Source organism: Phocoena phocoena, chromosome 6, assembly GCF_963924675.1.
Source record: "Phocoena phocoena chromosome 6, mPhoPho1.1, whole genome shotgun sequence".
In the NCBI taxonomy this organism is placed as follows: Eukaryota; Metazoa; Chordata; class Mammalia; order Artiodactyla; family Phocoenidae; genus Phocoena; species Phocoena phocoena.
Window position 1 is genome coordinate 16435541 of NC_089224.1, and position 24498 is coordinate 16460038.

General features: G+C 56.6%; 2 protein-coding genes across 2 annotated transcripts; one reads left to right on the plus strand and one right to left on the minus strand.

Annotated features, from left to right (window-relative positions):
* The first annotated feature begins 1637 nt into the window (after positions 1-1637).
* Positions 1638-3794, plus strand: NUDT18 (nudix hydrolase 18). Its single transcript, XM_065879694.1, has 3 exons — positions 1638-1799; positions 2736-2949; positions 3199-3794. Exons 1-3 carry the CDS (start codon positions 1638-1640, stop codon positions 3792-3794), a joined length of 972 nt encoding a protein of 323 aa, XP_065735766.1.
* Positions 3795-7336: 3542 nt separating this feature from the next.
* On the minus strand, positions 7337-20272 carry FHIP2B (FHF complex subunit HOOK interacting protein 2B). The gene is made up of 17 exons (XM_065878969.1): positions 20188-20272; positions 15619-15697; positions 13270-13442; positions 12512-12616; positions 12105-12227; positions 11660-11887; positions 11357-11553; positions 10943-11051; positions 10630-10706; positions 10080-10269; positions 9356-9501; positions 9103-9231; positions 8846-8936; positions 8504-8647; positions 8024-8164; positions 7710-7810; positions 7337-7475 (listed from the first exon to the last, which is right to left on the minus strand). The coding sequence occupies exons 1-17, from the start codon at positions 20230-20232 to the stop codon at positions 7337-7339; spliced, it is 2217 nt and encodes a 738-aa protein (XP_065735041.1). The 5' UTR covers positions 20233-20272.
* Between the last annotated feature and the right edge of the window lie 4226 nt (positions 20273-24498).

A 24498-nucleotide genomic window follows, 5' to 3' on the forward strand; every position in this document is an offset into this window, starting at 1 on the left:
GGGCAGCAGCGTTCACCAAGTGCCTCAAAAGATTGCAGGCCCCCCGGGGATACTCCACAGCCTAATCCAGCACCCTGCCTCCAGGGACCTTGCAGTAAGTTCAGTATGTGAGAAGGGCCTAAGGAGGCTGATCTGGTGTGGCTGGAATTCCCGAGAGTAAGGTCTAGTTCACGGTGGCCCTGGAGGCACATTTCATGAAAATGAGCCTTTGTGTGGTAGCAACAAGTGCTGTGGCCAGGGGGGCCCAGCCTGGAGGGTTGGTGGGCTGCCTGGTGGTGGTGACCCTCGCCAGACAGCCCACAGAGCTCCTCTCATGATGTCTCACCTTCCCGACAGCCCTGGGAAGGAAGAGCTGTTAGGAGCATACTGGATGAGCGAACAGGCCCACAACTTACTCAGGGTACAGAGCCAGCCAGGAAGCAGTGGCTGGGCATCCAGCTCCAAGTCCAGCGCTTTGTCTGCTCCACCAAGCTACTGTTCCCCCAAAAGGGACATGCCCAAAGCCAGCAGGAGGGAAAGGGGAGCCCTCACCGGGGCTGAAGAGCTCAGACTTGGCTGATTTCAGCTTCATTCCAGCTGGCCCTGCCTTCCTGTCCTGAGAGGAGGTTAAAGGAAGCTCTGAGGAGGAAAGATCAGGCTGCGGGGGAAGCAGGAGCTCCCCAAATCAACCCACACACCATCTCTCAATATTCCAGGGCTCCGTTAACTGCGGGGGCGGGGGGCGGGGGACAACAAAGAGCAGGACCCGGCCCCTGCAGGGGAGAGGGCCCTGACCCTGCGAGGGAAATGCGGCAGGCAGGGCGCCGGGAGAATACTGAGGGCTGGGCAGGCTGATCTCTGCCCCAAATCCCGCCTTCCATCGCCAGGCACACCTTGAGCATCCCAGCTCTGCTCCCTCACTCCTCTGAGCGCCTGTAGCATCTCATGCCCAAACCAATCTTTTAGTCCTTGGCTTATAAATCAGTTGACTTTCCATTATATGTCTATGTCCACGTCTCCAACTAGATCAAAATCTCCTCCAAGGCAGGAGCTCGTGTCCTCCCTGCCACGTGACAGCCAAGTCCATTTTTAGTGAAGAAAGGTTATCTGGGAAGTGTCATTTCGGTCAAGGCCATGGTTTGTTTACGACAAAAGCTGGACAGTGGGTCCAAGCCTCGGGCCCGGGGATAACGTCACCGTCGCTGGCCGCTGCGGCGCTCCGCAGCCTGCGGGCAGGATGACATCATCGTCGGAACCGGTGCAGACAAGTGCGCGCGGGAGGAATTAGCTTGGCTGGCGGCTGGCTGCGCCGGGAAAGAGAGAGGAGAAACCGATAGAGAGGCAGAAGCGGGGCGGGGTCCGCACTGCCAGGGCGCGGTGCCCAGCCCCATTACGGACTGGCCCCGCCCCTTTACGGACTGGCCCCGCCCCACCGTGACAGATGCGAGCCAGCCAATCCGGGCCGGTCGCGGTGACGCGCAGCCTATCAGCGGCCAGGGCTCGCCGGGCGCTTCCGCTTTGCGAGCGCTTCTGGCCCGAGTTCGCAAGGGGAGGGTGTGAGGGCGGCGCGTTCCACGGTCACCCAAGTTCATCCCACCCGGCTTGGCCGGTCTGCGGGGGGGGGAGGGGGGGGGGCCCGCCTTCTCCCTGGGGACCCGATGGCCTCGGAAGACCTGGCAGGGACACTGGCGGCCGTTCTGGGGGGCCGGGGGCTGCGCGTGCAGAGCTATGACTCGGGGCCGGCCGGGGAGACGCCGGCGCAGGTGCGGCTGCGGAAGAACGTCTGCTACGTGGTGCTGGCCGTGTTCCTCAACGAGCAGGTGAGCGTCCGCCCGTCAGGCCCACCGACCAGGCCTCCCGGGCTCGCAGGCAACCCCGGTGGGGACAGAGGACATACCGGCAACAGCCACCGCTTCCTGGTGTGTGGCTCTTCCCAGTTTTGCAAAGCACTCTCACAGTTACATCTGAGCCTTGTGCAGCCCAACCCTGCCATTGTCCCGATGTACAAAGAAAGAAACTAAGGCCCAGGAGCCTGCCTGTCCCATCCCTCTAGGCCTCAGTTCCTTGAGGCTATCTTACGCCTCTTCCTTTCCCCAGAATCTAGCACAGTGCCCGCCGCGGAGTGGGCTCTCTTAAAGACCTGTCCAGTGCTTCAGAGACCTCCCCTGGGTCCCATGGGCAGTAACTGCACAACCTGCGCTTACAACTCAGGCCTTCTGACCCCCCTGTGATGCTCTTTTTGGTGCTGATCCCTGTACAGGTTGCTGTGACAACAGCTAGAAGGGGCCGGAGCCATAGGTAGGAGTTGTACGGGGTGAGGGTTTGGGGTGTGTTTCAAAGTCTAGACTCCAGTGTGAGGACTGGCCACAAGCAGTTTATAAACCACAAGGGGAGGTGAGAGCTATGCAGTGACTTATGCAGACTCGAATCAGTGCAGGACACATGGCAACCCTCGCTGGGAGGCCTAATGTCCAGCCCCTGAGGCAGCTCCCAGGAATCTTAGCCCCTTTCTGAAATGGAAACTTGAGTGCAAAGAAGGATGAATCACTGAGGCAGCTGCAGTCCCCAGACACACAAGGGCCAGTCGTCTGGAGAGCGCAGCAATTTCAGGGTGTCCCCCAGAATGTGGGTATTGAGCAGCTGTAGCTGAGATTTGTTAGGGACCCAGGGCAAGCAAAGGCTGCTGGCTGTGCTGCTCCCCAGGAGCTCCCATCCCGGCTGTGGTGGGTGAGGATCCTTCCTCTCTCTCCCCTCAGGATGAGGTGCTACTGATCCAGGAGGCCAAGAAGGAGTGCCGTGGGTCGTGGTACCTTCCCGCGGGGAGGATGGAGCCCAGGGAGACCATTGTGGAGGCGCTGCAGCGGGAGGTGAAGGAGGAGGCCGGGCTGCTGTGTGAGCCTTTGACGTTGCTATCTGTGGAGGAGCGGGGCCCCTCCTGGATCCGCTTTGTGTTTCTCGCTCGCCCCACAGGTATGACCCAGTGGATGGCAGTGTGGGCAGAGGGCAGTTGACACCGTTTCCCCAGCTTGTCCTCGGGTGAGATGAGCCCCTGTTCTGGCTGATACAAACCTGGCATCTCCGGATTCCAGACTGAGGACTTGACTCGGGGCCCCCCCTGGGTCAGGGCTAGATCCCTGGGTGGCCCTTTACTCTGCCGGGCCCAGCACCTCCCTCAACATAATACCTTTCCCCCTACCCTGTCACCTACATCACCCCCAGGTGGAATTCTCAAGACTCCCAAGGAGGCAGATGCGGAGTCCCTGCAGGCTGGCTGGTACCCACGAACCTCGCTGCCCACCCCGCTGCGAGCCCACGACATTCTGCATCTGATAGAGCTAGCCGCCCAGTATCGCCAGCGAGCCGGGCACCCTCTCCTTCTGCCCCAAGAACTTCCCTGCAGTCTGGTCTGCCAGCGGCTCGTAGCCACCTTTACCAGTGTCCAGACAGTGTGGGTGTTGGTGGGCACAGTGGGGATGCCTCACTTGCCCATCACCGCCTGTGGCTTTGCTCCCATAGAGCAGAGGGGTGGCATCAAGATGGCCGTCCTGCGTCTGCTACAGGAGTGTCTGACCCTGCACCACTTGGCAGTGGAGACCAAGGGGTTGCTTGGACTGCAGCACCTGGGCAAAGACCAAACCGATGGCATCTGCCTGAACGTGCTGGTGACGGTGGCTTTTCGGAATCCAGGTATCCAAAATGAGCCACCGAAGGTTCGGGGCGAGAACTTCTTTTGGTGGAAGGTGGTGGAGGAAGACCTACAAAGCCAGCTCTTACAGAGGCTTCAGGAATCATCTGTTGTCCCAATCAACCGATAGGAGGCTGCCGTCAGTGGGCCAGGAGCTGGGTTCCCATGGGCAGTAATCGCACAACCTGCGCTTACATTCAGGCCGTCTGACCCCCTGTATGATGGCGTCTGTGCTTCAGAGGAGGCTTTGCCTCTGAGAGGCACAGGGGGTTGGTAGAGATCTTGTTGCATGGGCAGCAGGGCAGTTCTGGTTCCCAGGGGGACTTCCGTCTCTTGTTGCCATGGAGCAGGTCCCTGCACTGCATCAGAAGGGACAGTGCCTTCAACCAAGCAAGGAGTCCAGAGCTCGAGGACCCAGTTGCCCTGAGGGCACAATGAGGGCACGACTCCCTAAGGGGATGTGAGGACTTTCTGGACCTGAGGTGGCACCTCCTCATCGTTTTCCGTGCCCGCCTCAGTAAGGGCCTCATCCAGATTCTCAGGCACTTAGAACGTGGAAGGGGTGCTGGGGGAGGTCATTGCAAGGGAGTGGGTCCCTGGCTGAGTAAATAGGTGTTGCTTACTTTGCCTTCCCGCCTAAATGTCTCTGTGGGTTGGAAGTGAGCAGGAAAGGGGGGCTGCCATCAAGAGAAGCTCCTTCCCTCACCCTGCTGATAACACCCAGGCCTTCCCAGACAGCAGGCGACACTGCAGGTGACCGGCTGGCAGGCTTCCTTTGTCCACCACAGCCTGTCTTGGGCCCGCTGGGGCTCCTTCATCTGCCTGCCAGGTGGGATGTGACTACATCCCCTCCAAGGTTTGAGCAGTGAGAAGGCCAGGAGAAGCTTCAGGTGGGCGAGGAGCTGTGAGAGCTGCCCCTGCCTCTCTCCCCCAGTCTTTCTGCCTGAGCTTCTCCGACAGATCCCTCCCGACCTCGCTCTGCCCCCCAGGCTCCTGCCTCTGCCTTTCTACAACTCCAGCCCAAAGCCAGACCAAAACCCTCTCTTCATTTCCCCTCAGCTCAGCTGAATCATGGTAGGAATTATTTTTAAAAAGAATTTTACTAAAGTTTAAGGGAAAACCAAAGGAAATGAGGAAAATATTTCACGCTACTTACTGCTATACGCTCACCACTAACATACAGGTTTTGTTCTGAGCAGGGAAATACTTGACTGGGTTTCCCTTCTGAAGTAACTCCACTCTGACACCGAAGGACCAGGATAACCTCAAAGCCCCCCTTCCCTGCCTCTCTGGGCTGCCATCTTGTTTTTCTGGCCTCTGGGGCTGTGGTAGGAATACTCTTGTTCCCTCTACAGACAGACGTTTTCCAAATGAGGGAGACAAACCCTTTCATTCTGGTTTCCCTTCTCTCAGCCTCGGAGAGACCCGCTGGTCCACATCCACATTGAAAGACAGTGATCTTCCATTATTTAGCCTATAGTAGTTTTCAACCCTGGGTGCCCATTAGAATCACCTGGAGAGCTTTAAAAACAACTGTGGGCCCACCCTCAGAGATGTGATTGATTGGTGGAGGGCGGGATTGGAGCACTGGTGTTTTTAAAGGCAACCCACAGGGGGATGCTTTTAAAAAGCAACGAGGAGGCGAAAGCCACGGATCAGGCCTCACTGCATCTTCATCTTCCCTGCCTTGGAGTACTCTTGGGGACCCCCCCCCCAGAGGGTCGCCACACGCATACACTTAGGGACAAGATCTTTTAAAGTATCAGGCCCACTGTTCACCACTAAAGCAGTCATACCGCTCACAACATGAACACTAAAAAGGAGACTTGCATACAGATGCCTCAGGTGGCCCATTCCCTCGTGGCGTCTCCAGGGCTGCCGGCTCTCAGCTGTAGGCAAGCCGCGCAGAAATAGTGCTGCTTGGCCAAGAGAGGCTGGTTCCTGGTAGGTGCCGGGGAACATCAGATCTGCACTGCCAGAGCCTGTCTCTGTTTACCACTCCCCCTCCGGCCCCCACCACACACACACTGCCCCCGTACACCCCTGTGCTGGAAAAGGAATTTAATTCGCCTCCCTTAGGAAGATGGGCCTGAATCAGCAGTGGAGCCCTGGGCAGAAGGACACAAAGGGTGCAGAAGAACAGGGCAGCTGTGTCCACACAACCACACCATTTATTGCCGTGCTGTCCAGCGGGGGACACGGTGCGAATGCCCGAGTGCATTGGGGAGCGGAGTGTCTGACTCCCAGACGCTGAAACGTTTTCTGAATCGAAGAGTCCAGACCCAACCCGCCCGCTGAGCTCGGCTCCCCTGTCCCACACCAACGCCCACGTGCGCACACACGCGTGCAGGCACGTGCAGTGTCCTCCGGGGCAGCAGTTAAATCTTCCTCCGCTTGGAGGGATGCAGGAGAGGTAGAGGTCACTGAGTTTCCTCCTCTTTCACGTCGCCTCTTGGCAACCTGTGGACGGCTTCTAGAAGCAGCATGGGCAGGAAAATGAAGCGAGTGGGGCTCTGGCCTGCTCCTCCTTGCCCAGGAGTGAAGCCAGCAAGTGCAGTTTGCTGTGAGGTAATGCCTGGCGCCGCCTGGGTGCTCCTGCAGGTTGAGACAGATTCGGGCCGGGCGGGGTGGCGGCCCCAGCCGTGGAGGTCATGCAGGGAGAACCACACCATGACCGGCTGGCTGCCTGTGCCCCAGCCCCACTCCCCGGCCAGGCCTTGGGGTGGGGCCCACGGTCTGGCGGGCATCTTGGCCTCACCCGGACCCAGAGCTTCCAGCACCACTGGGATTGAATTCCACGGAGAACCCTGGCAGGATGCTAAGGGCAAGGCCTGGCCTCCCCCGGTCTCTGAGCCCCTCTGCCCAGGTGTCGGGGACCTGCCGAGACAAGTTCAGAAGGCGCCAGAGAGAAACCAGCTGGAGCTGGAGCCTGGCATCCAGCCCCCCGGGCTCCCCAGGCCCTCTCCCACCCTGGCTGCAGCTGCACCAAGCTTCTCATAAGCGGCTGCCCCCAGCTGGGCGCGGAGCAGGCTTTGGGCATTTGCCACGAGGCTGTTGGCAATTGTGCAACAGTCTCCAGGAGGGCTGAGCGGGAAGAGGGGCTTCCCCTGCTGTCCACTGCCGCTTCCCCAATGGTTAAGCCAAGAAGGCAGGAGAGAAAACGTCAAGTCTCGGCAGCATCTATGGTACTTGATGTGGCAGAGACAGGGTCGTGCCCGCACCTCTCTGGCCTGTGGTCCTGACCAGCCTCAGCCATCAGCTCACTCCCCCTCGTGCCCCTGGAATGAGTCTCAGGTCTTGGCCTTCGCCACAGATGGCCCACAGAGACAGGTGACAGGCACAGGACGCATGAAGCTCTGGGTGTGGGGGCTCACCTGGCCGTCACCCAGCTCCCCAGAGAAGGCCCCGAGGACACCATGCTGCCCAGAAAGCCACCTCCTTTGCTACTTGGCTTCTGATACCTCGGAGACCCACTCCTTGAAACCCAGTCTGGTGGAGCCAACAGGCCAAGGTCGTCTTGAGTTAACCCGAGAGTGGAAGCCCAGACCTCCACCCAGGCGGAGGTCCCCGGGATGTGAAGGAGACGGAGCCAAGCCCCCACCCCGGGAGGACAGTGGTGGCGGCAGTGCCAGGCGGGAGGCAGCTCTCGGGCAGAGGTGTCGTGTTCCTGGTTCAGACGTGCCCTTCTGGGGGTTCAGAGAGGCGCAGGTGAGGACCATGTGGGGGGAACTTGACGAAAGCGATGGCAGCCAACTCTTTGCAGAATTCCTCAAGGACTACCACGCCCTGGAGGAGGGTCTGGTGGTCCAGCCTGAAGGAGACAGCATGGCGGGGGTCACGGCTGGGAGGTGTGGGGAGCGTGCCAGCGTGGTATCCCAGTGTCTGTGAGGGATCACCCGGCGGCAGCCACCTCTGTCCGTGAGGAACCACAGGCCTCAGCAACGGGCCCTCCTCTGTCCCCGGCCTGGCGCCGCCCCCACCCGGAAGCCCTAGATTTCCCACCCCAGGGCTCTTCCTTGGGCACCCGCTTCCCGCTGTTACTTACTGCTCCCCGGGGACCTGGCCCATCAGCTGCCTGCGCATCAGAAGCAGTTTGCCTGGGAACTGAGGCACCCTCTGAATTCTCTGCATCAAGTCCCCGATCACCTAGAGTGGGAACAAGAGGGGACTGAGGAGGAGACCAGCGACACTGCCGCAGGGTCCCTTGCTCTGTCGCACCATGGGAGGGGGGTGGTACCAGTGCTTTCCCCTGGAGCTGGCAAGGGTGCCCACTCCTGCAGCCCCCAGCACCCCTGTCCTGTTCCCCCTCCCTTCCTGTCCTCAGCATTGGCACGCTCCCTCTGGCCTGGGCATCCTTACCCTGACGAGCACAGAGAACAGGCTCCGGCAGCCGGGGGCCAGGTTGATGTAGGGATCCAGGAGGTACTCGTGGATAAGGGGGTGGGGGAAGAGGGCGAGCCGGGACAAGACTGAGGTCACTTGCAGGTTCAGGCTGTACGGCTGTGGGGAGCACGGTGGACAAGCAAGGGTTGGCACAGGCGGTGAGCACTTCTGCGCCCCCCACCCCCCAGCAAGGCGCCTGGCCAGTGTGAACGCGCGCGGGGGTTGGAGATGCATGTGATGTGTGTGTCACGGGTTCCCTGGGGCTGAGGACCAGGGCACGTCAGGGCATGTGGAGCAGAGGCGAGATGGGGCTTCCCGCCTGGGGAAAGGTGGGGCTTGAGGGGCGTCGTGGAGCCAGAGCAGAGAAGATGACTGGACCCCCACGGCTGGGCCCTGCTCTCCTGAAGGACTCCAGAGGCCCTCGCCCTGTGGCAGGGGCCCAGCCCTGTCGGGCACCTGTTCTAGAATCCGGGATATGCGGTCGAACAGCATTCGGAGGAAGTGACCCTCAAAGAAAGGCCGTTCGGGCTCATGGGGGTCCAGGGGTGGGGGAGCTGGTGGCCAGCCCCAGGGCGCCACTCGGGAGCTGCACTCCTGGAACTGAAACAGGAGGGGAGAGTTAGGTGGGCCCAGCGGTCAGGAGGCACCAGCAGACAGAGGGAGCCACGCAGGCAGGTGGGGCTCGGGCACTAGGCCAGAGCTGGGAGCACCTCGGGCGGGAGATCGCAGAAGCAGAGTGTATTAACCCCACGCTCTGAGCGGTGAGAACTGGGCGCCGGCAGAGGCCTTGACACTCACCAGTCCGTAAGCATCGTGGACGTACGTGTCATATCCAGTCTCCTCCAGGAAAGCCGAGGTCTTGGCTTCCTCAGGAACGAGGCAGAGGAAACTAAGAGACAGGACCCTAGGTGTGGAGGTGTCCCCGCCTGGGCTGCCCTGCTCTCCCTGCTCCACCTCCAGCCCTGAGGGAACACTCTCCCAGCTGCACCCCAGCAGGGCTGTGGCCAAAGACGGAACAAAACTCAGGTGGCTCAGACTTCCTGACCTGCTCCTACCTGTTGACAATCTCGGTCACCGCTGTTTTGCCATCGGGGTTGGTGACGGGGGCAGGGGGAGGCTTCATGGAGGGTTGAAAGCCAGAGTCAAGGAAGCCATCCGTGAAGTAGGGGTCTTCCTCCAGATCTCTGTGCCAGGGCAGACAAGCGAGGCACCAGTGAACGCAGGAACTGGTGTGGGGTGCTGGGGGCCGGCCGGGGGGGGAGGTCCCGAATGGTCTGAGGCCTCCCCGAGGCACTGAGTTTCACTTACAGGGTGTCCTCGTAGCTCTCGGGCTCAGGCGAGCCCCGGGCCACGTAAGGGCGGCCCTCGAGGTGGCACAGAATCAGGCTGTGGATGATCTGCTCGTGGGGCTTCTGGAGCAGCTCCTCGAACAGCCGCAGCGTGGCGATGCTGATCTGGGACAAGAAGCGGTCAGCAGGACACCCCTTCCCCACCCCGGCCTCTAGGGGTGCCTGGGAAGTGCTCACCCAGATAAGAGGAGTCCCCCTAGGAGGGGGTCACCTCCTCCAGACGGGGGCTAAGGTGGCAGGTTTTAAGGGGAGCAGATGGGTGTTGGCCCAGGAACCAGAAGTCTGGCTGGTCCCTGTCCCATTACTCATTTGAGGTGTGGTATCAGGCAAGCCCACTGGCTCCTCCGAGCCTTAGTTTCCATGTCTAACAAATGGCCCGGAGCTGTCAGCTTCAAACAAGCCAAATGAATATATAAGCATTTTGTAAGATAAAGAGTGCCATCACAAGTATGTGATCACAGAAAATTAACTGTGTGACAAAAGCAGTTTGGCTACCAATCACTGGGTCACTGCCTTTTTCTGCCTTTTTCTGGCTGGGGGTGGGGGTGGGGAGTTGGATTTCAATGGCCTCAAAGGTAGAACCACCTGGAAAGCTAATGCAAATGGGAAGAAGCTTCAGGAAGTCCCTTGGGCAGGGGTTGGGGGCCAGGGAGCGGTTAGAGAGGAGGGCCCGCCCGCCTCACCTCATCAGAGAGGTGGTCGCAGTGCCTGACGAGGTGGCCGCCCAGGGTGTGAGGGCTGTCCTCGGGGGCTGCAGGCTGCTGGTCCGTGCCCAGGAGGAAGGCCACGGCCTCCCGCAGCAGCGCAGGGGAGCGGAGCTGGCGCAGCATGGCGGTGAGCAGGGCGGTGGAGGTCAGGATGCTCTGTTCAGACCTACAGGCAGGGCACGCTGAGCCAGGCGGGGCCCTTGAGACCAGAGTAGGGGCAGGGAGGGAAGGGGTGTAGGGGGCAGCACACTTTCCTGGTTCCCTTGCATTTTCGGCTGGTATTTCTCTGCTCACACCCCACCCCCTCCTGAGGTCCTAGAGTCCAAGGGTGGGAGGCCTTTTTTAGCCTACGTAGCTCTGAGCCACGAGTGTGTCAGGGGAACAGGCAAACATCAACGGACGGAGCCCACAGACCCCCATGACTCTGGACAAGGAGGTCCCTGGTCTCGGGCGCAGGAAGGGGCTTGGTGGGGTGGGTGGTTCGCCCAGACTATGGTTATGCCCAAGGGAACTGCACAGAACTTACACATGCAGGAGCTGGGGCTGCAGAATCTCCACAAATAACTTCTCAGCCACGGACTTTGCCAAGGCATCCGAAACCACCTGGGCGCCAAAGAACACGTCTCAAACACATTTTACCTCCGATAGACAATTTTCCACTGAGAAACAGCTGTGTCCTTGCACAGAGCCTAACAACAGGTAGAGAGAGGGTCTCTGCTGACCCCGGGCCCCACCCAGCTCCCAAGAGACCCCCTGGGGCCTTGAGGTAGAGACACAAACAGAGCACCATGAAGCGGGGGACACCCAAGGAGAGCCCTGCCATCGCCCACCCCGCTCACCGTGTGTGCCTCTGTGATGAGGTGGTCGCAGTAATCAAACCAGCCCAAAAAGGCAGCCAAGGTCTCCTTGCCGGGGAAGGAGACCTCATCGGACGGGGCACTGGGTAGCCTGAGGGAGAGCGAGGGAGGTCTGTGAGGCCTGCTTCAGCTCTGTCCAGGAAGCTGGGCCCTTTGGCCCTCTGCCCGAGAACCTCCGTTGCGGGGGGTCAGTTCTACTGGGGGCTCTGAGGGCAGAAGCCAAAGTGATGCTTTCCTGGAAGGCGAGAAGGCCCTTGGGCATGGGCTGTAACCTCAGGAAGATGGTGGCCAGCAGGGGTCCCCACGCCCCCTGGAAAACAAGAAGAGCCGCTACCGGGAACATGACGGGTAGGGCTTCTGAAGATGCAGCCCAGCCTTCCCTGGCCGAGCGCCTACCTCCAGCTGATGCCCTCTAAAGTGGCAATGTCTGCAGGGTCCAGGAAGCTGGGCAGGGACTGGTACAGCTGGCAGAGGTGCTCGACGATGGCAGGGCAACAAGGGCTGCTCTGCACCAGGTAGGTGGCAGCTGCCTGGGAAGCCACGCTTACCAGGAGCAGCAGGTTCTCCTGGGCCTTCAGGGCCACCCGACCTCTCTAGGGGATAAGGGTACAACTTCAGTGACGTGCGGCGGATCCCCCAAGTGCCCTCCCAGCAACTCGCCCTCCCCATCCCTGCTCCCTGCGTCTCGGCAGCCGGCACCTTGCTCTTGCACAAGCCCATCAGCGAGGTGATGAGGTTGCTCTCCCCAGTGCCTCCATCTGGCTCCTCGGTCTCAGCAGGCAGCTGGGTGCTCAAGGCCCGGGCCCCCTGGGCACCCCTGTCAGGAGCTTTGCTGTGGGGCTGCTCCTCGTTCTTGACGGTGGCTGCCTCTCTCGGCAGGGCGGTGGCTTCTCTGGATGCCTCCTTCCTACCAACGGTCTTTCTACCCTGCAAGGGAGGCTGCGTGAGGCCAGGCTGTGGTGCAGACCACGCCCCATGATGGCCCCGTGGGAATACGGGGTGGGCGGCTTCAGCGTGGAGCTGGAGGGGAAGCTGCCTGAGTGCCTCCCCGGTTCCCGCTCCATCCTTCTGCTTCTTCAGAAGGGCCACGGGGGATTGCCCTGGGGTCTGGGCCCTCCCGCTCCTGTTCCCCAGAGGCGCTCACTTCTAGAATATGGGTGAGCAGGGCTGGATCCTGCTGGATCTTGGAGCAGAGGACAGTGGTCAACTGCACCTCCTCCTTTTCTGTGAGGGATCCAGGAACTGTCCCACCAAGTCGGAGAAGTTTCTGGAAGCGGAGCAGGACAGAGACAGAGGGGAATGGGGTGGCAGGGAAGAGAAGGAAGAATGGGGCAGCAGAAAAAAAAACCCGTGCACGACCGTGGGTTCAGACTCAAACCTGCGGCACGGGTCCTGATGCAGAAGCTGGATTTGGGGGCTTTCTTAGAGTCTCAGAGGGTGTTTTTGTAGAGAAAGGTCCGGTGCTTTGGGACTGGCCTAGGAGCACCCCTTAGCTTTTCTTGAAAGCATAGGCCTCACCCCCAGACACCCCTTAGCTTCTGGGTCCCTCACCTGCACAGGCCTGTGGACGCTGAGGTAATGCAGGAGGGGATGCTGCACCTGGGCCAGAACCTTGCTGAAGAACTGGAGCACCTGCTGCCGCATGCCTGGCGGGTACTGCGGGTCGGGGGAGAGTGCCTGTCAGTCAGGCGGCGAGGCCACGCCCCCGCCCGGACCGCTCCCCCCTTCACTGCGCGGAGGGGCCTTCTCCGCCAGCCTCTCTCCCTCACGCTTGGAAACCGGCCTCCTCTACGCTGCCAAGCCCGCTTCCTGCTTTTTTCCTTTTTGGCCGCACATGCGGGATCTTAGTTGCGAGCACGGATCCAACCGTGCCCCCTGCATCAGGAGCGCGGAGTCTTAACCACTGGACCGTCAGGGAAGTCCCGCCCCCTTCCTGCTTTATTTTCGTCCATAACCTTGTCCTTATTGAACATACTATACGTGGGCTCCTTTGATTATTCTGCCTCTCCCCACTAGAGTTTTCGCCTGTTTCAATCACTGCCGGGTCCCCAGTACCCAGGACACAGACTGGCACACGGCTGGTCCTCAGTGCATCTTTGATGAACGAACGCGGACTGAATGAAAGGAAACACGTCCTCAACCCCGACGACAGCGAGAACACGCCACCAAAGCAAATAAGCAAGGGCCCGGGGTGTTCTGAGACAGCCTCAGTGCCCCGCCCCCAGTGTGGGCACCGGGAGGAGCACAGGTAGACCTGCCGGACACCGGCTCAGGTGGAAAGTTCCAGAGGCACCCGGGGTCCTGCCCACCTCGGCCTTGCCCAGCGTGCACAGGGTCTCCAGGATCTTGTGCTGCAGTAGGTACTCCAGACACGGCCCCGCCTCACCGGCTGCCGCCTGCTGTTTCTCCTCATACACCAAGATGTCCAGCATCTGCTTCAGCCGCCAGGGAATATCCGTTTTCTTGGCCGGGGTGTTTTCATCTAATCAAGATTCAGCAAACAAGGTGAATGGGGTGAAGAGGCGCACTCTGGCTGGATGGGGTCAAGCCCACAGGGCCTAGGGGGCGGAGGGAGGTGGAGGCCAACTTGGAGCAGGCCAGGTTAACACTTTTCGTCAAAGACCAGAGAAAAGAGAAGTTTACAGTTGATGCCTCTCTAGTTAAAAAGACAAAAGACCTCCTAGATGAAGCCCAGGATACAGCCCTCTGACGGAGCATGTGTGCAGGCCCCAGCACTTTATGAGAGGAAAGCAGCAGCATTTTTTCTCTGAACCCTGGGGCCTACAGAAGGACACCTGCTAGGGCTTCAGGCCTGCTCTGGGCCTGAGTGAAAAGCTGTGGGCTCAAGAGTCTCTGTTATATTATTTAGAAGCCATCTTCGATCAGCTTCCAAACAGATAACCTCCTGGGGCCTGTTTATGTCTCTTTTATACTCAAGGAAGGCAATACTCTATTTTTTTTACAAAGCAAAAAAAAAAAAAAAAATCCATGCATGACCATGGGTTCAGACTCAAACTCACTGCACAGTGCCCAGGTCCTGATGGAGAAGCTGATTAGTGGGGTTTTCTTAGTCAGTCTCAGAGGGTAGAGTATTTTTATAAAGAAAGTTTTGGTACTTTGGGACTGGCCTTGGAGCACCCCCTAGCTTTTCTTGAAAGCATTGGCTTTTAAGCAGGGCAGCTCACCTCGCCCACCCCTGCATCTCCGGTCCAGGGACCAGTCTGGAAATTAATGGATTGGGCCCAGGTGAAGCCCCAGGTGGACCCAAGGCAGTTCTAGATCTTTTCCTAGTCTCCGGTAGCTTGGGGCTCCCTGTCAGGAGATCTTCAGTCTAAAAGCTGCAAACTTCCAGATGTGAAATAAGTCCTGGGGATGTAATGTACAGTATGGTGACTATAGTTAATAATACTTTACTGTATGTTTAAAAGTTGCTAACAGAGAAGATCTTAAAAGTTCTCATCATAAGAAAAAAAAATGTAGCTATGTGTGGTGACAGATGTTAACTAGACTTATTGTGGGGATCATTTCTCCGTATTTCCATGTACTGAATCAGTATATTCAATTGATTACAGCAATTATATTGGCTTGGCCAAAAAGTTCGTTCGGGTTTTCCGTCCGATGCTATAAAAACCCAAACGAACTTTTTGGCCAACCTAATGTGTCCTTTATATCTCAGTTAAAAAAAAAAAGGGATCTTCAGTCTAAAGCAATCGTTCTTAACTGCGGGTGATCCCGCCCCTGCTCACCAGGATATCTGGCAATGTTTGGAGAGCTATTTATGGTTATCACAATGGGGAAGGAAGGGGTGCTACTGGCATTTAGTGGGTAGAGGTCAGAGGTCAGCTGCTAAACATACACTGTACCCTCCCCAGCCCCCTACAACAAAGAATGATCCAGTGCAGGTGTCACCAGTGCCAAGACTGAGGAACCTCGTCTAACAGAACGCTCAGAGGGTCCCTCAGAGTGTCCAAAGGCCACTTTTAATTTCTTGGGTTGGCGCAGGCTGGAAAAAAAGCCTTTAGGAAAGGTGCAGGCTGGAATCAAACCCCAGTCTGAACTCCAGGCGGTGGAAGGCTAGGGATGCAGGAAAGGTTACCTGGCAACCAGTGCATCTCCACCAATCCCAGCACACTGACTACAAAGCAGCCAATGAGACGCTGCCCCCTCGGTGAGTGATCCTGATGGGCCCAGATGACCCAAGGCTTTGGCTTTTTAGAGTGTCGGCTTGGGGAGAAGGACCAGGTGTGCTACATGCCTTGCCAGGTCTCTACAAGAGAAATGCCCTGTAAGATGGCTCACGGAAAAGAGGAATTTATTCCATTTCTTTTCTTTAATCAGTAAGCCCTAGGCACAGGGCCCAGGCACTTGGAGACTGAAGGCCTGGACATTCTGCCCAACTGGAAGCTGGGGGCAAGTGGCATTCAACCTCTGGGCTGCAGAGTCAGGCCAGTGAGACCTCAGCCTCCCTGTCCCCACTCCTACCTCACACAGGTCCCCTCCCAGAAGGTCAGGGTGGGGCAGCCCCCACTCTGAACTCGTGAGCAGCGGATGTCACCTTCCTCAGGACACCTGCATCTCTGAGCTGCAGGGTGACTCCACCCACACCTTCCTCCCTGCTCCCTCCAGGGATCCCTGCTCAGAAGGAGACCAGGCCCCACCTGTGCTTTCAATGTAGTAGTTTGTGATGCCCTTCCAGTGTTCCACGAAGGCCTCCAGCAGGTCAATGCTGGGCTCCCGCTGTGGAGAGAGCAGACACAACCTAAGTGGTCGCCGCACTCATCAGAAAGGACATTCCAGGGCTTCCCTGGTGGCGCAGTGGTTGAGAGTCCACCTGCCGATGCAGGGGACACGGGTTCGTGCCCCGGTCCGGGAAGATCCCACATGCCACGGAGTGGCTGGGCCCGTGAGCCATGGCCGCTGAGCCTGCGCGTCCAGAGCCTGTGCTCCGCAACGGGAGAGGCCACAACAGTGAGAGGCCCGAACAGTGAGAGGCCCGTGTACCGCAAAAAAAAAAAAAAAAAGAAAGGACATTCCACCATCTGCTAAGTGTCGGACGTGTGCTAGGCCCTGGAGGAGGCACCGTGATCGTGGGTTCTCAAATTGAACAGTTAAACATTTTCTCCAGGACATTTGCACATTGTCTCCAAATCTGCCAACAATCTCCTGGTTCCTTTCCTCAGACCCCCCTCTCCCTCCTGGAAATGCTGTGACATGAGCACATGTCATGATTCTATATCCCCTGTCCCAGAGCAGTTAAGACTGATGGTAGGGGAAACAGACACAGAAACAGATCATTTCTATATATTGTGGTTATGCTACAACAGAGGTACATAGAGGGAAACAGGAGAGCACGACCAAAACAAAATCAAAATGATACAGATGGAAAATGTGGCAAAGACAAAGCTTTCAGGTCCCTCTTGGTCTGAGAGTCTGAAAATCCGGGTTGAAGGCCACGACAGCTCAGTTCAGCCAGATGGGTAACGTTAGCGGAATATTAAGAAAGTGCCTTACTTATAATGTGCTGCATCTTTTGTCCATGGCTACAGGCCATGCACCCCTAGCTCCTCTCTGCTCTGCTCCTGTCCACATCTCCTCTGACTCCTTCGATTGCCCCGGGGGAATTCTGATCTGCTGTGAGCAACCCCCGAACCTCCTCCCTTTCCCAAAGTGCTCTCTCCATTTCCATGCCCCAGCTGGAACTAACCTTGAACTGGTAACAACCAGTTCCCCTAAAAACTTCTCCAAAAAAGCACATTTCTTCTCTTTTCTTGCAGGGTAAATTTTCGCTGGAGAAAAATGCATAGTCCCTACCTATATCCCTACCTCTTAGTCTTTGCTCCGACCACTCCTCTGTCCAGGAGGCCCCGTCTCCCCCTATACCTGTCTAGGTCCTAGCAGTCCCCAGTGAGGTCCAGCTCAGGGCCACCACTTCCACAAAGCCATCTCTGCGGCCCCCAGATGCATCTCTAAACTCACGCTTTACTGCACCACAGGACCGGGTGTCTCCTCCTTCCGTAACTCACTCAGTAGGTATCTGCTGAGTGCCTACCACGTACAAGACACCACGCCTGATGTTACAAGCCATACAAGGCTGTCTAAGAGCCAGTCCTCCCGACATGCCGTGGAGGAGAAGAGAATATAAAACACGCTGAATAACTCAACTACTGAAGTAGTGTGAGAACATAGGAGAGGTGGAGAATGACCTTCGGGCGAAGAGGGGTCACTTCCAACAAATGGAACAAAGACGCTTTACTGAGGTCGTGCGGGAACCAAAACCTGAAGAGCTGGGTCTGATTTCAACAATTAGAGAAATAGGAGAGACATTTCCTGCAGAAGGAACTTTGCAAAGCATGTCGGGGCCAAGGATGGATTGATGAGTGTGTGGGGCCTTGAATTTCTTGGCCAAACCAAGAAGTCTGATTTTATTTTTAATTAAAAAAATTTTTTTGTGCAGGCCACCGGGTGCAGGTCAGTGATATCAGAACTGTGTGAGGAAGAGTCATCTGGCGGGTGTGTAGGAGACAGACACAGGATGAATGCTTAGCAGACCATTATGACAAGAGGAGGAAGCAATCACACTGAATCAGAGGCCTTGAAGTATTCCCCCAGCCTTGGCGGCCCAGGCAGTCTTGTCTTCTCTCAAAGTTCGCTGTGGGGACCACGACTCTTACAGGAGTGGCACCTCGCACAGTCGTTCCAAACACACCATCCATATGGAGTGACTGCATCTTACCACATTCTACGTGATGCTATTATTGTTGAGTGAGCAGTCATCTCTCCGGGAGACTGTGAGCTTCCTGGGGGCCAGGGTTCTGTTTCCGCTTGCCCCGAAAGGGCTCTGCACGGAGTGATTACTCATTGATATTTACTAAATATCTCAGCAAACTCCTTCAGCCCCTTCCACAGTTCCTTGTCTCTGGGAAAGCCCTCTGACCCTTGACCCCGCTACAGTCATCACACAAACCTGTGATGGGGTCTCATCTTGCCTTAAAATTCATTTATAGTCTCCTAAAGCCTTAAGCTGGACTTAAATCAAAAAACAACAATCCAGGGACTTCCCTGGTGGCACAGTGGTTAAGAATCCGCCTGCCAATGCAGGGGACACGGGTTTGAGCCCAGGTCGTGGAAGATCCCACGTGCCGCAGAGCAACTAAGCCCGTGCACTGCAACTGCTGAGCCTGCGCTCTACAGCCTTCGAGCCACAACTACTGAGCCCGCGTGCCACAACTACTGAAGCCCGTGCGCCTAGAGCTGGTGCTCCGCAACAAGCCACCACAATGAGAAGCATGTGCACCGCCAACGAAGAGTAGCCCCCGCTCGCCACAACTAGAGAAAACCCGCACGCAGCAACAAAGACCCAACGCAGCCAAAAATAAAAAAATAAATTAAAAAAAAAATCCAGCAAGAAAAGGAGAAACAGGAGAACAAAGGTTAGCCAAAACAGACCGTTAGAGCTAAGAAAGCAGGGGGGTAATCTTTGCCTGAATCTGTTATTAGCTACTGTAACTCCAGCCCAAGGAAACTGCACCAAATGATTACTTTTTTAAGATAATATTATATTTACAAATAACACTAAAGATTGCTATTCTATTTTGTCAGAAGAGGGCAGGAAAGGAGCACTCTTCCTCCTTAACTAGGAGTCAAGCAACTTGCTGGGGGTTTTAACCCGGTGACCCAGCCCTGGGAAGACCTATGCTCAAGCTTGGGGGTGGGAGGGAGAGGGGTCCCCATCTCTCCTGATGGTCACACGGGGACAGCCAAATTTCCAGGGCGTCATCTATATGTTGTATACTGAGGGGCCTAAGATCACCTGCCTAAAAATATCCCCCTTGACCAGCAATACTCCTGCAGCCACTGACACTGAAATTTCCACATAGGAAACATGAGAAATTCACTTCTCAGGGCTAGGGTCCTGTCTATCCAGTCCACCCACCTTGTGTGTGGAGCTTTCCCAGAGAGGTATGAAGGAGTGTCAGATTACTTTCTAAAATGACAGTTATTTTGATTGGGGATGGGGAGGAAGGGAGGAGAGATCATTTTGGAACCCACTCTGAGGTGGGATGGCCGGAGGCTCCTGAACACCAGCAGGGCAGGCCTGGGGCGGGTGGGAGAGGAGAAAGAGCTGAAGCTTTTCACTTTCTTCACAAGTCTGCTTAAGGCTGAGACTGTTCTCGCTCATTAACAAGCTCTGATTTGGTGTGTGTGTTGGGGAGGAAGGGGATGCAACCCAAGGGTGTTTCTCCTGAGAACATGTGATACACTCAACTGATCAATTAGGGGGAGGGTTTATACTGTGAGACAAAAGAATTGTTAACTTTACTGGCAGAATCTTGGCAGGGTTGCTTTAAGTGGATCCCGCCTACCCTAACTAAACGGCACTTTTATCTCGCTCAATGAAGAGAACAGCCGCCGTGGGCGCCTCTCACCAGCCTTCAACCCCAACAGAAAATGGCAGAAACATACACTCCTCGTCCCCGCTGGCCGCCCCAGGCCGCACCGCAGCTGGCCTCTCCTGACTCAAGGTCAGTGGGGCTAGGGCTGGCCTGGTGTTGAGACAGTATTCTGGAAACCGCGCTTGTACCCTGCAGACGGTTGTTTCCTGGGCCAGGCGACCCCCCCTCCCCGCCCCCCGACTGTATTTGTACCCTTCCTGGGGACTTGGCCAGTCCGGAGCCTGCACTTCCCAAGTCCAAGGTGAGAGGGCAGAGTGCGCCTGTGTGTGGTCTTGGAGGCGGCCGAGGGCTCGGAACCAGGGTAAGGGGCAGCTATTTTTTAAGGCCGGGTGACCAGGAAGGGAGGAGCGTGGGGGAGGAGGAAGCACCCAAGCTGGGGGAGGGGCCTTGGGGGGAATTTTGGGAAGAAACTATTGGGTGACTAGGGATCACTCGGCACAGAGGAGTTTGGGAATTGGAAGAGACTCGGGGAGCAGGAGAAATAAACAGGAAGCAATCCGGGGAGAAGGGTTAGGGGCCGGAGCGACCTGGAGAGGAGCTGGCAACACGCACGATTCGGAAAGAAGCCACTGGAAGCGGGGAGCGCTCCGCGGGAGGGGCGCGGCGGGGGAGCGAGGAGGCCCGGGAAGGTGCACCACGGCCCGGGTGGGGGGGGGTCCCTTCCTGGAGGCGGCCCGCGCCCTCCGCCCGCCCGCGTGCCGGCCGGCTCCTCCCCCGGCCCCGCGCCCGCCCTTCCGGCCCAGGCCCCGCGCGCCGCAGCGTCCCCGGCCTCACCGCCCCCATGGCCTCCTGCAGCAGCGCCCCGAGCCGGCTCAGCATGACGGCGGCCCGGCTCCCGGTTCCCGGGCGGCGGCGGCGGCGGCGGAGCTCCCGGGCGCAGGCGGCGACCCGGAGGCGCGGCGAGGGAGGCGGGGCCCCGGCTGCCCCGCCCCGCCGCCCCCGCCCGGCCTAGCTTGCGGTCGGAGAAGAGGACGGTAGCGAACGTGGCCGGGCCGGGCAACAAGCAAGGGTGCCGGGGTCGGGGGCGCCGGCAGCCGGGGCAGCGGAGGGGCAGGGTCAAGTCCGCCGGGGCCTCTTGGTGAACCAGGAGGCAGCGAGCGAACTACCCTTAGAGAAGGGCGAGTGGAACCAGACAGGTTTTTCCCATGATGGATGAGAAGGTTTGTGGGTTCTGGAAGTCTCTAGACTTTCTTCGTGGGACCGCATAATGCCTTAGCCTCCCATCATGTGACGTCGAGGATCAGCAGAAATACATTTTGAACAGCTGACTGCCATGTGCTCAGGAAGAATTTCTTTCCATTCCTGGGGGAATGGGGGCGTGGAGCGGGGAGATGGGGAATGGGCTTTGAACTGGCAGAGCTGGCTGCTAGAAAGCCCCCTCCCTAAGGTCCCAGCTTTTGACATTCCGGGAAACCCCGATCTGGTTGAGGGTTCTGCCTGTGTAATTCTTGGCCATAAGTTTCCCAGTGTGACCCCCCCAACACACACGCACACACACACACACACACACACACACAGGAGACACACCTGTTTCTTTCCTTGATACGTCTAGAAGGGCAAAACGGGGCCAGCGGGACTTCTTTCCCCCACCCCTGTCCAGCACAGTAGCCACTGGCCACTCGTGGCTATGGAGCTGAAACGGGCTAGTCCTAATTAACATGTGCTGAAGACATGTCGGACAAAGGAAAGAATGTAAAATAGTCCCTAATGATGTTTTATGTTGATTACAAGTTGAAACGTAATCTGTTAGATAAATCGAGTTAACCAAATATATTATAAAAATTATTTCACCGGTTGCTTGTTAATTTAAGTGGATACGGTGCTGGTCCAGAGGTCCTGCAGAGGAAGTCACACTGTCCTCGTTTTGCCTTTCTAGATGCACCAAGGAGAGAAACAGAAGGTGGGTCTCCGGTGTCGGGGGCACACTGGAAAAGTTACACCCAAGAGTTAAACAGGCAGAACCCTCAACCAGAGCAGGGTTCCCTGGAATGTCAAAAGCTGGGACCTTAGGGAGGGGGCTTTCTAGCAGCCACCTCTGCCAGTTCAAAGCCCATTCCCCATCTCCCTGCTCCCATCTCCCACCTCTACCCCCCAGGAATGGAAAGAGATTCTTCCTGAGGATAGGGCTGACATCTGTTCAAAATGTGTTCCTGCTGACCCCTGACACCATCTGATGAGAGGGTGAGGCACCAGGGGTCCCACAAGGATAGGTAGGTAGCCCCTGTCACAGATCTGAGGACCTGGAGCTGTGGGGTACTAGGGTTTCACTGCACTGGCTCTGCCTTTGGGGCCCCTTTCACCAGTGGGACTAAGGCCCAGGAGGCACCGCCTGCCCAGAGTTGGCCATGTGCTGTGGAGTGGAGCCTGCAGTCCAGACCGAGTCACGGGGGAGGCCAGGGTTCGGCTGAGCTAGTATTTGGATCTCAGTTCACTGGCAGCTGCTTAGGGAAAATAGATGTTTCAAACAGCTCGTCTACAATTGGTCCCAGGTGAGGAGCCTACGGGAAATGAGAGGAGGCTTTTAGGCCAAAAAGTATAAGAACAAAGGGAAGAAACAAGCCTATTTTGTGTATCAAGAAGCAATCTAGGGGACTTCCCTTGCGGTCCAGTCGTTCGATCCCTGGTCGGGGAACTAAGATCCCGCATGCTGCATGGCGTGGCCAGAAAAATTTTTTTAATAAAAAAAAAAGCAATCTGGAGTCAGTCCAACACTGTTCTTCTCTGGATCTTCTTCCTTATAGGTAAAGGAAGCAGGCTGGATGGATTAAATCTACTTGTTTTCCTTCAAGATATTTCAAGGAACTGTAGAATATAGGGGAAGTGTATAAGAAATTTATAACCTTTTATTTGGTTTAACTTTTAAAATTTTATTTCAAAAGCTCTAATAAAAGTCAGTGGACATACTTGTATATATGATAGAGCCCACCGATGTATTTAAATTCTGCTGCCAGTTTAGCTCATTGGGAAGAAGATGTTTGAATAAACCCTTCCCTCCTGTCAGCGTAAATGAAGGTAGAAGGCTGTTGCAGAATAAACAGTTTGAAAGAGCAAGGCACTAAGCCCAGATTCAAAGAGATGGGGCTTAGCTGCTGCCGCTCAACAACGTGAGGAATGTGACCGTTCACATTTGCATGCATTTTTAAAACACTGCAACTTTGTAACTACTTATCTGTGTGAATCAGAATTCTCTCCTGTGCAACCAAATACAAGAATAAATTAGATCCTGTGCTTGGTGAAAGGGCGGCTGTCATATACAACCCTTGACTTAAAATTGTTATATCCATCAAATAGCTTCCTTGTGCTCATTGATTGATTTCATTAATAATTAACATTTCGGGCTTCCCTGGTGGCGCAGTGGTTGAGAGTCCGCCTGCCGATGTAGGGAACACGGGTTCGTGCCCCGGTCCGGGAAGATCCCACATGCCGTGGAGCGGCTGGGCCCGTAAGCCATGGCCGCTGAGCCTGCGCGTCCGGAGCCTGTGCTCCGCAACGGGAGGGGCCACAACAGTGAGAGGCCCGCGTACCGAAGAAAATAAATAAATAAAATTTAAAAAAAATAAAATAAAATAAAATTAACATTTCAACTTACAGGGAATTCCCCGGCAGTCCAGTGGTTAGGATTCCGTGCCTCCACTGCAAGGGCCACAGGTTCTATCCCTGGTCTGGGAACTAAGATCCTGCATGCCGCGTGGCGTGGCCAAAAAAATAAATAAATAAAATCAATTTATAAATGTATTCTAATTGCTAATAGTAAGATCTAATTTTTAAAAAGATTGACTACTAAAAAGGTTTGGAAACCAATGGACTAAATAATCACCAAGGTTTTTTTTTTTTTTTTTGCGGTACGCGGGCCTCTCACTGTTGTGGCCTCTCCCGCTGCAGAGCACAGCCTCCGGACGCACAGGCTCAGTGGCCATGGCTCATGAGCCCAGCCGCTCCGCGGCATGTGGGATCTTCCCGGGCCAGGGCACGAACCTGTGTCCCCTGCATCGGCAGGCCGACTCTCAACCACCGTGCCACCAGGGAAGCCCTCACCAAGGTTTTATTTTAGGACAGACCTCCACTTTGAGCCGCTCTAAATTCTCAGAAACTTCAGATCCTTTAGGACTTCGAGTCCAGTCTGCTCGCACCACAAACATTTCCCAGTGCACTGTGATCAAACACTCCTCACACCCCTTGGTGCTCAAGAGCTTGGGAGCTCCGTGGACAGGGGGGTGCTGGCCTCGTCACCCGTTTTCCTCATGCCGGAACGGGATAAGCCTTCCAAACTTTTGCTGAACACCTAATCCTGGGTACGTGTGTGTGGGTACCATTCCTCTTTTCGCTGCCCCTGGAGAGGCAACTGTGTCTCTACTGGGAATGACCCAGGTTAGCAGTGAAGAAACTGGGATGTGTGTTTCCAGTCTGCAATCATTAGTTGCTTGTAGCTTCAGGCTTGTGAAATGTCTCTCTTCCACGGTTTTCTCATTCTCGAGAAGGATGAAAACAACCTGTGCTGTTGACCTCGCAAGTTTGTTAAGAGATCAATGTTGTGCATGTAGCAGAACTCCTACAGTTTAATCATTCACACTTGAGCAGTTCTTATCCACTTTGCTTTTGTTTCAGCCAAAGGGGCTAGAAACTCCTCCAAGGGCAGGAGAGTTGATTCAGGTGCCAGGTCCAGTCTTGGGTTCACACGCAGGGCCCCCTCCAACTCACCGGGTCCTCTGGACTGCGTACCACTTCAGGTGCCCAAACCCAGGTTCTGTTCCCCGCAGGTGAGCCGGCCCCATCCCCGCCGGCCCTCACACCCAAAGTCCTTCTGCTCTTCCGGTCCCGTCTTCACCCCCTCCACCCACTGCAGCAGGCCCGTTCCATGTCTGCTGCCCCTGGGCGGTCCTGCCAAGTCATCCGGGACCGAGCTACTCCTGCTCCCTTGGCCTCCACTTGACCCTTGCTCCTGCTGGATTTCCCCCATCATTTCTCCACCCCTTAGTTTTCCCCGCCTGACCCTCGACCATCAGCTCACTGCCCACTCCTACACAGTTGACCTTTACTGGGTGTTTGGCCTCCCCATTGAACTGTGAGTATCACAGACCTGGAGGG

Coding starts and splice junctions, on each gene's coding strand:
- NUDT18 (XM_065879694.1), top strand. CDS start 1,638: ATGGCCTCGGAAGACCTGGCAGGGACACTGGCGGCCGTTCTGGGGGGC. Junction 1,800..2,735: donor CCGTGTTCCTCAACGAGCAG/GTGAGCGTCCGC, acceptor CTCTCCCCTCAG/GATGAGGTGCTACTGATCCA. Junction 2,950..3,198: donor GTTTCTCGCTCGCCCCACAG/GTATGACCCAGT, acceptor CATCACCCCCAG/GTGGAATTCTCAAGACTCCC.
- FHIP2B (XM_065878969.1), bottom strand. CDS start 20,232: ATGCTGAGCCGGCTCGGGGCGCTGCTGCAGGAGGCCATGGGGGCG. Junction 15,698..20,187: donor TGCAGGAGGCCATGGGGGCG/GTGAGGCCGGGG, acceptor CTCTCTCCACAG/CGGGAGCCCAGCATTGACCT. Junction 10,270..10,629: donor CAGCCCCAGCTCCTGCATGT/GTAAGTTCTGTG, acceptor CCCTGCCTGTAG/GTCTGAACAGAGCATCCTGA.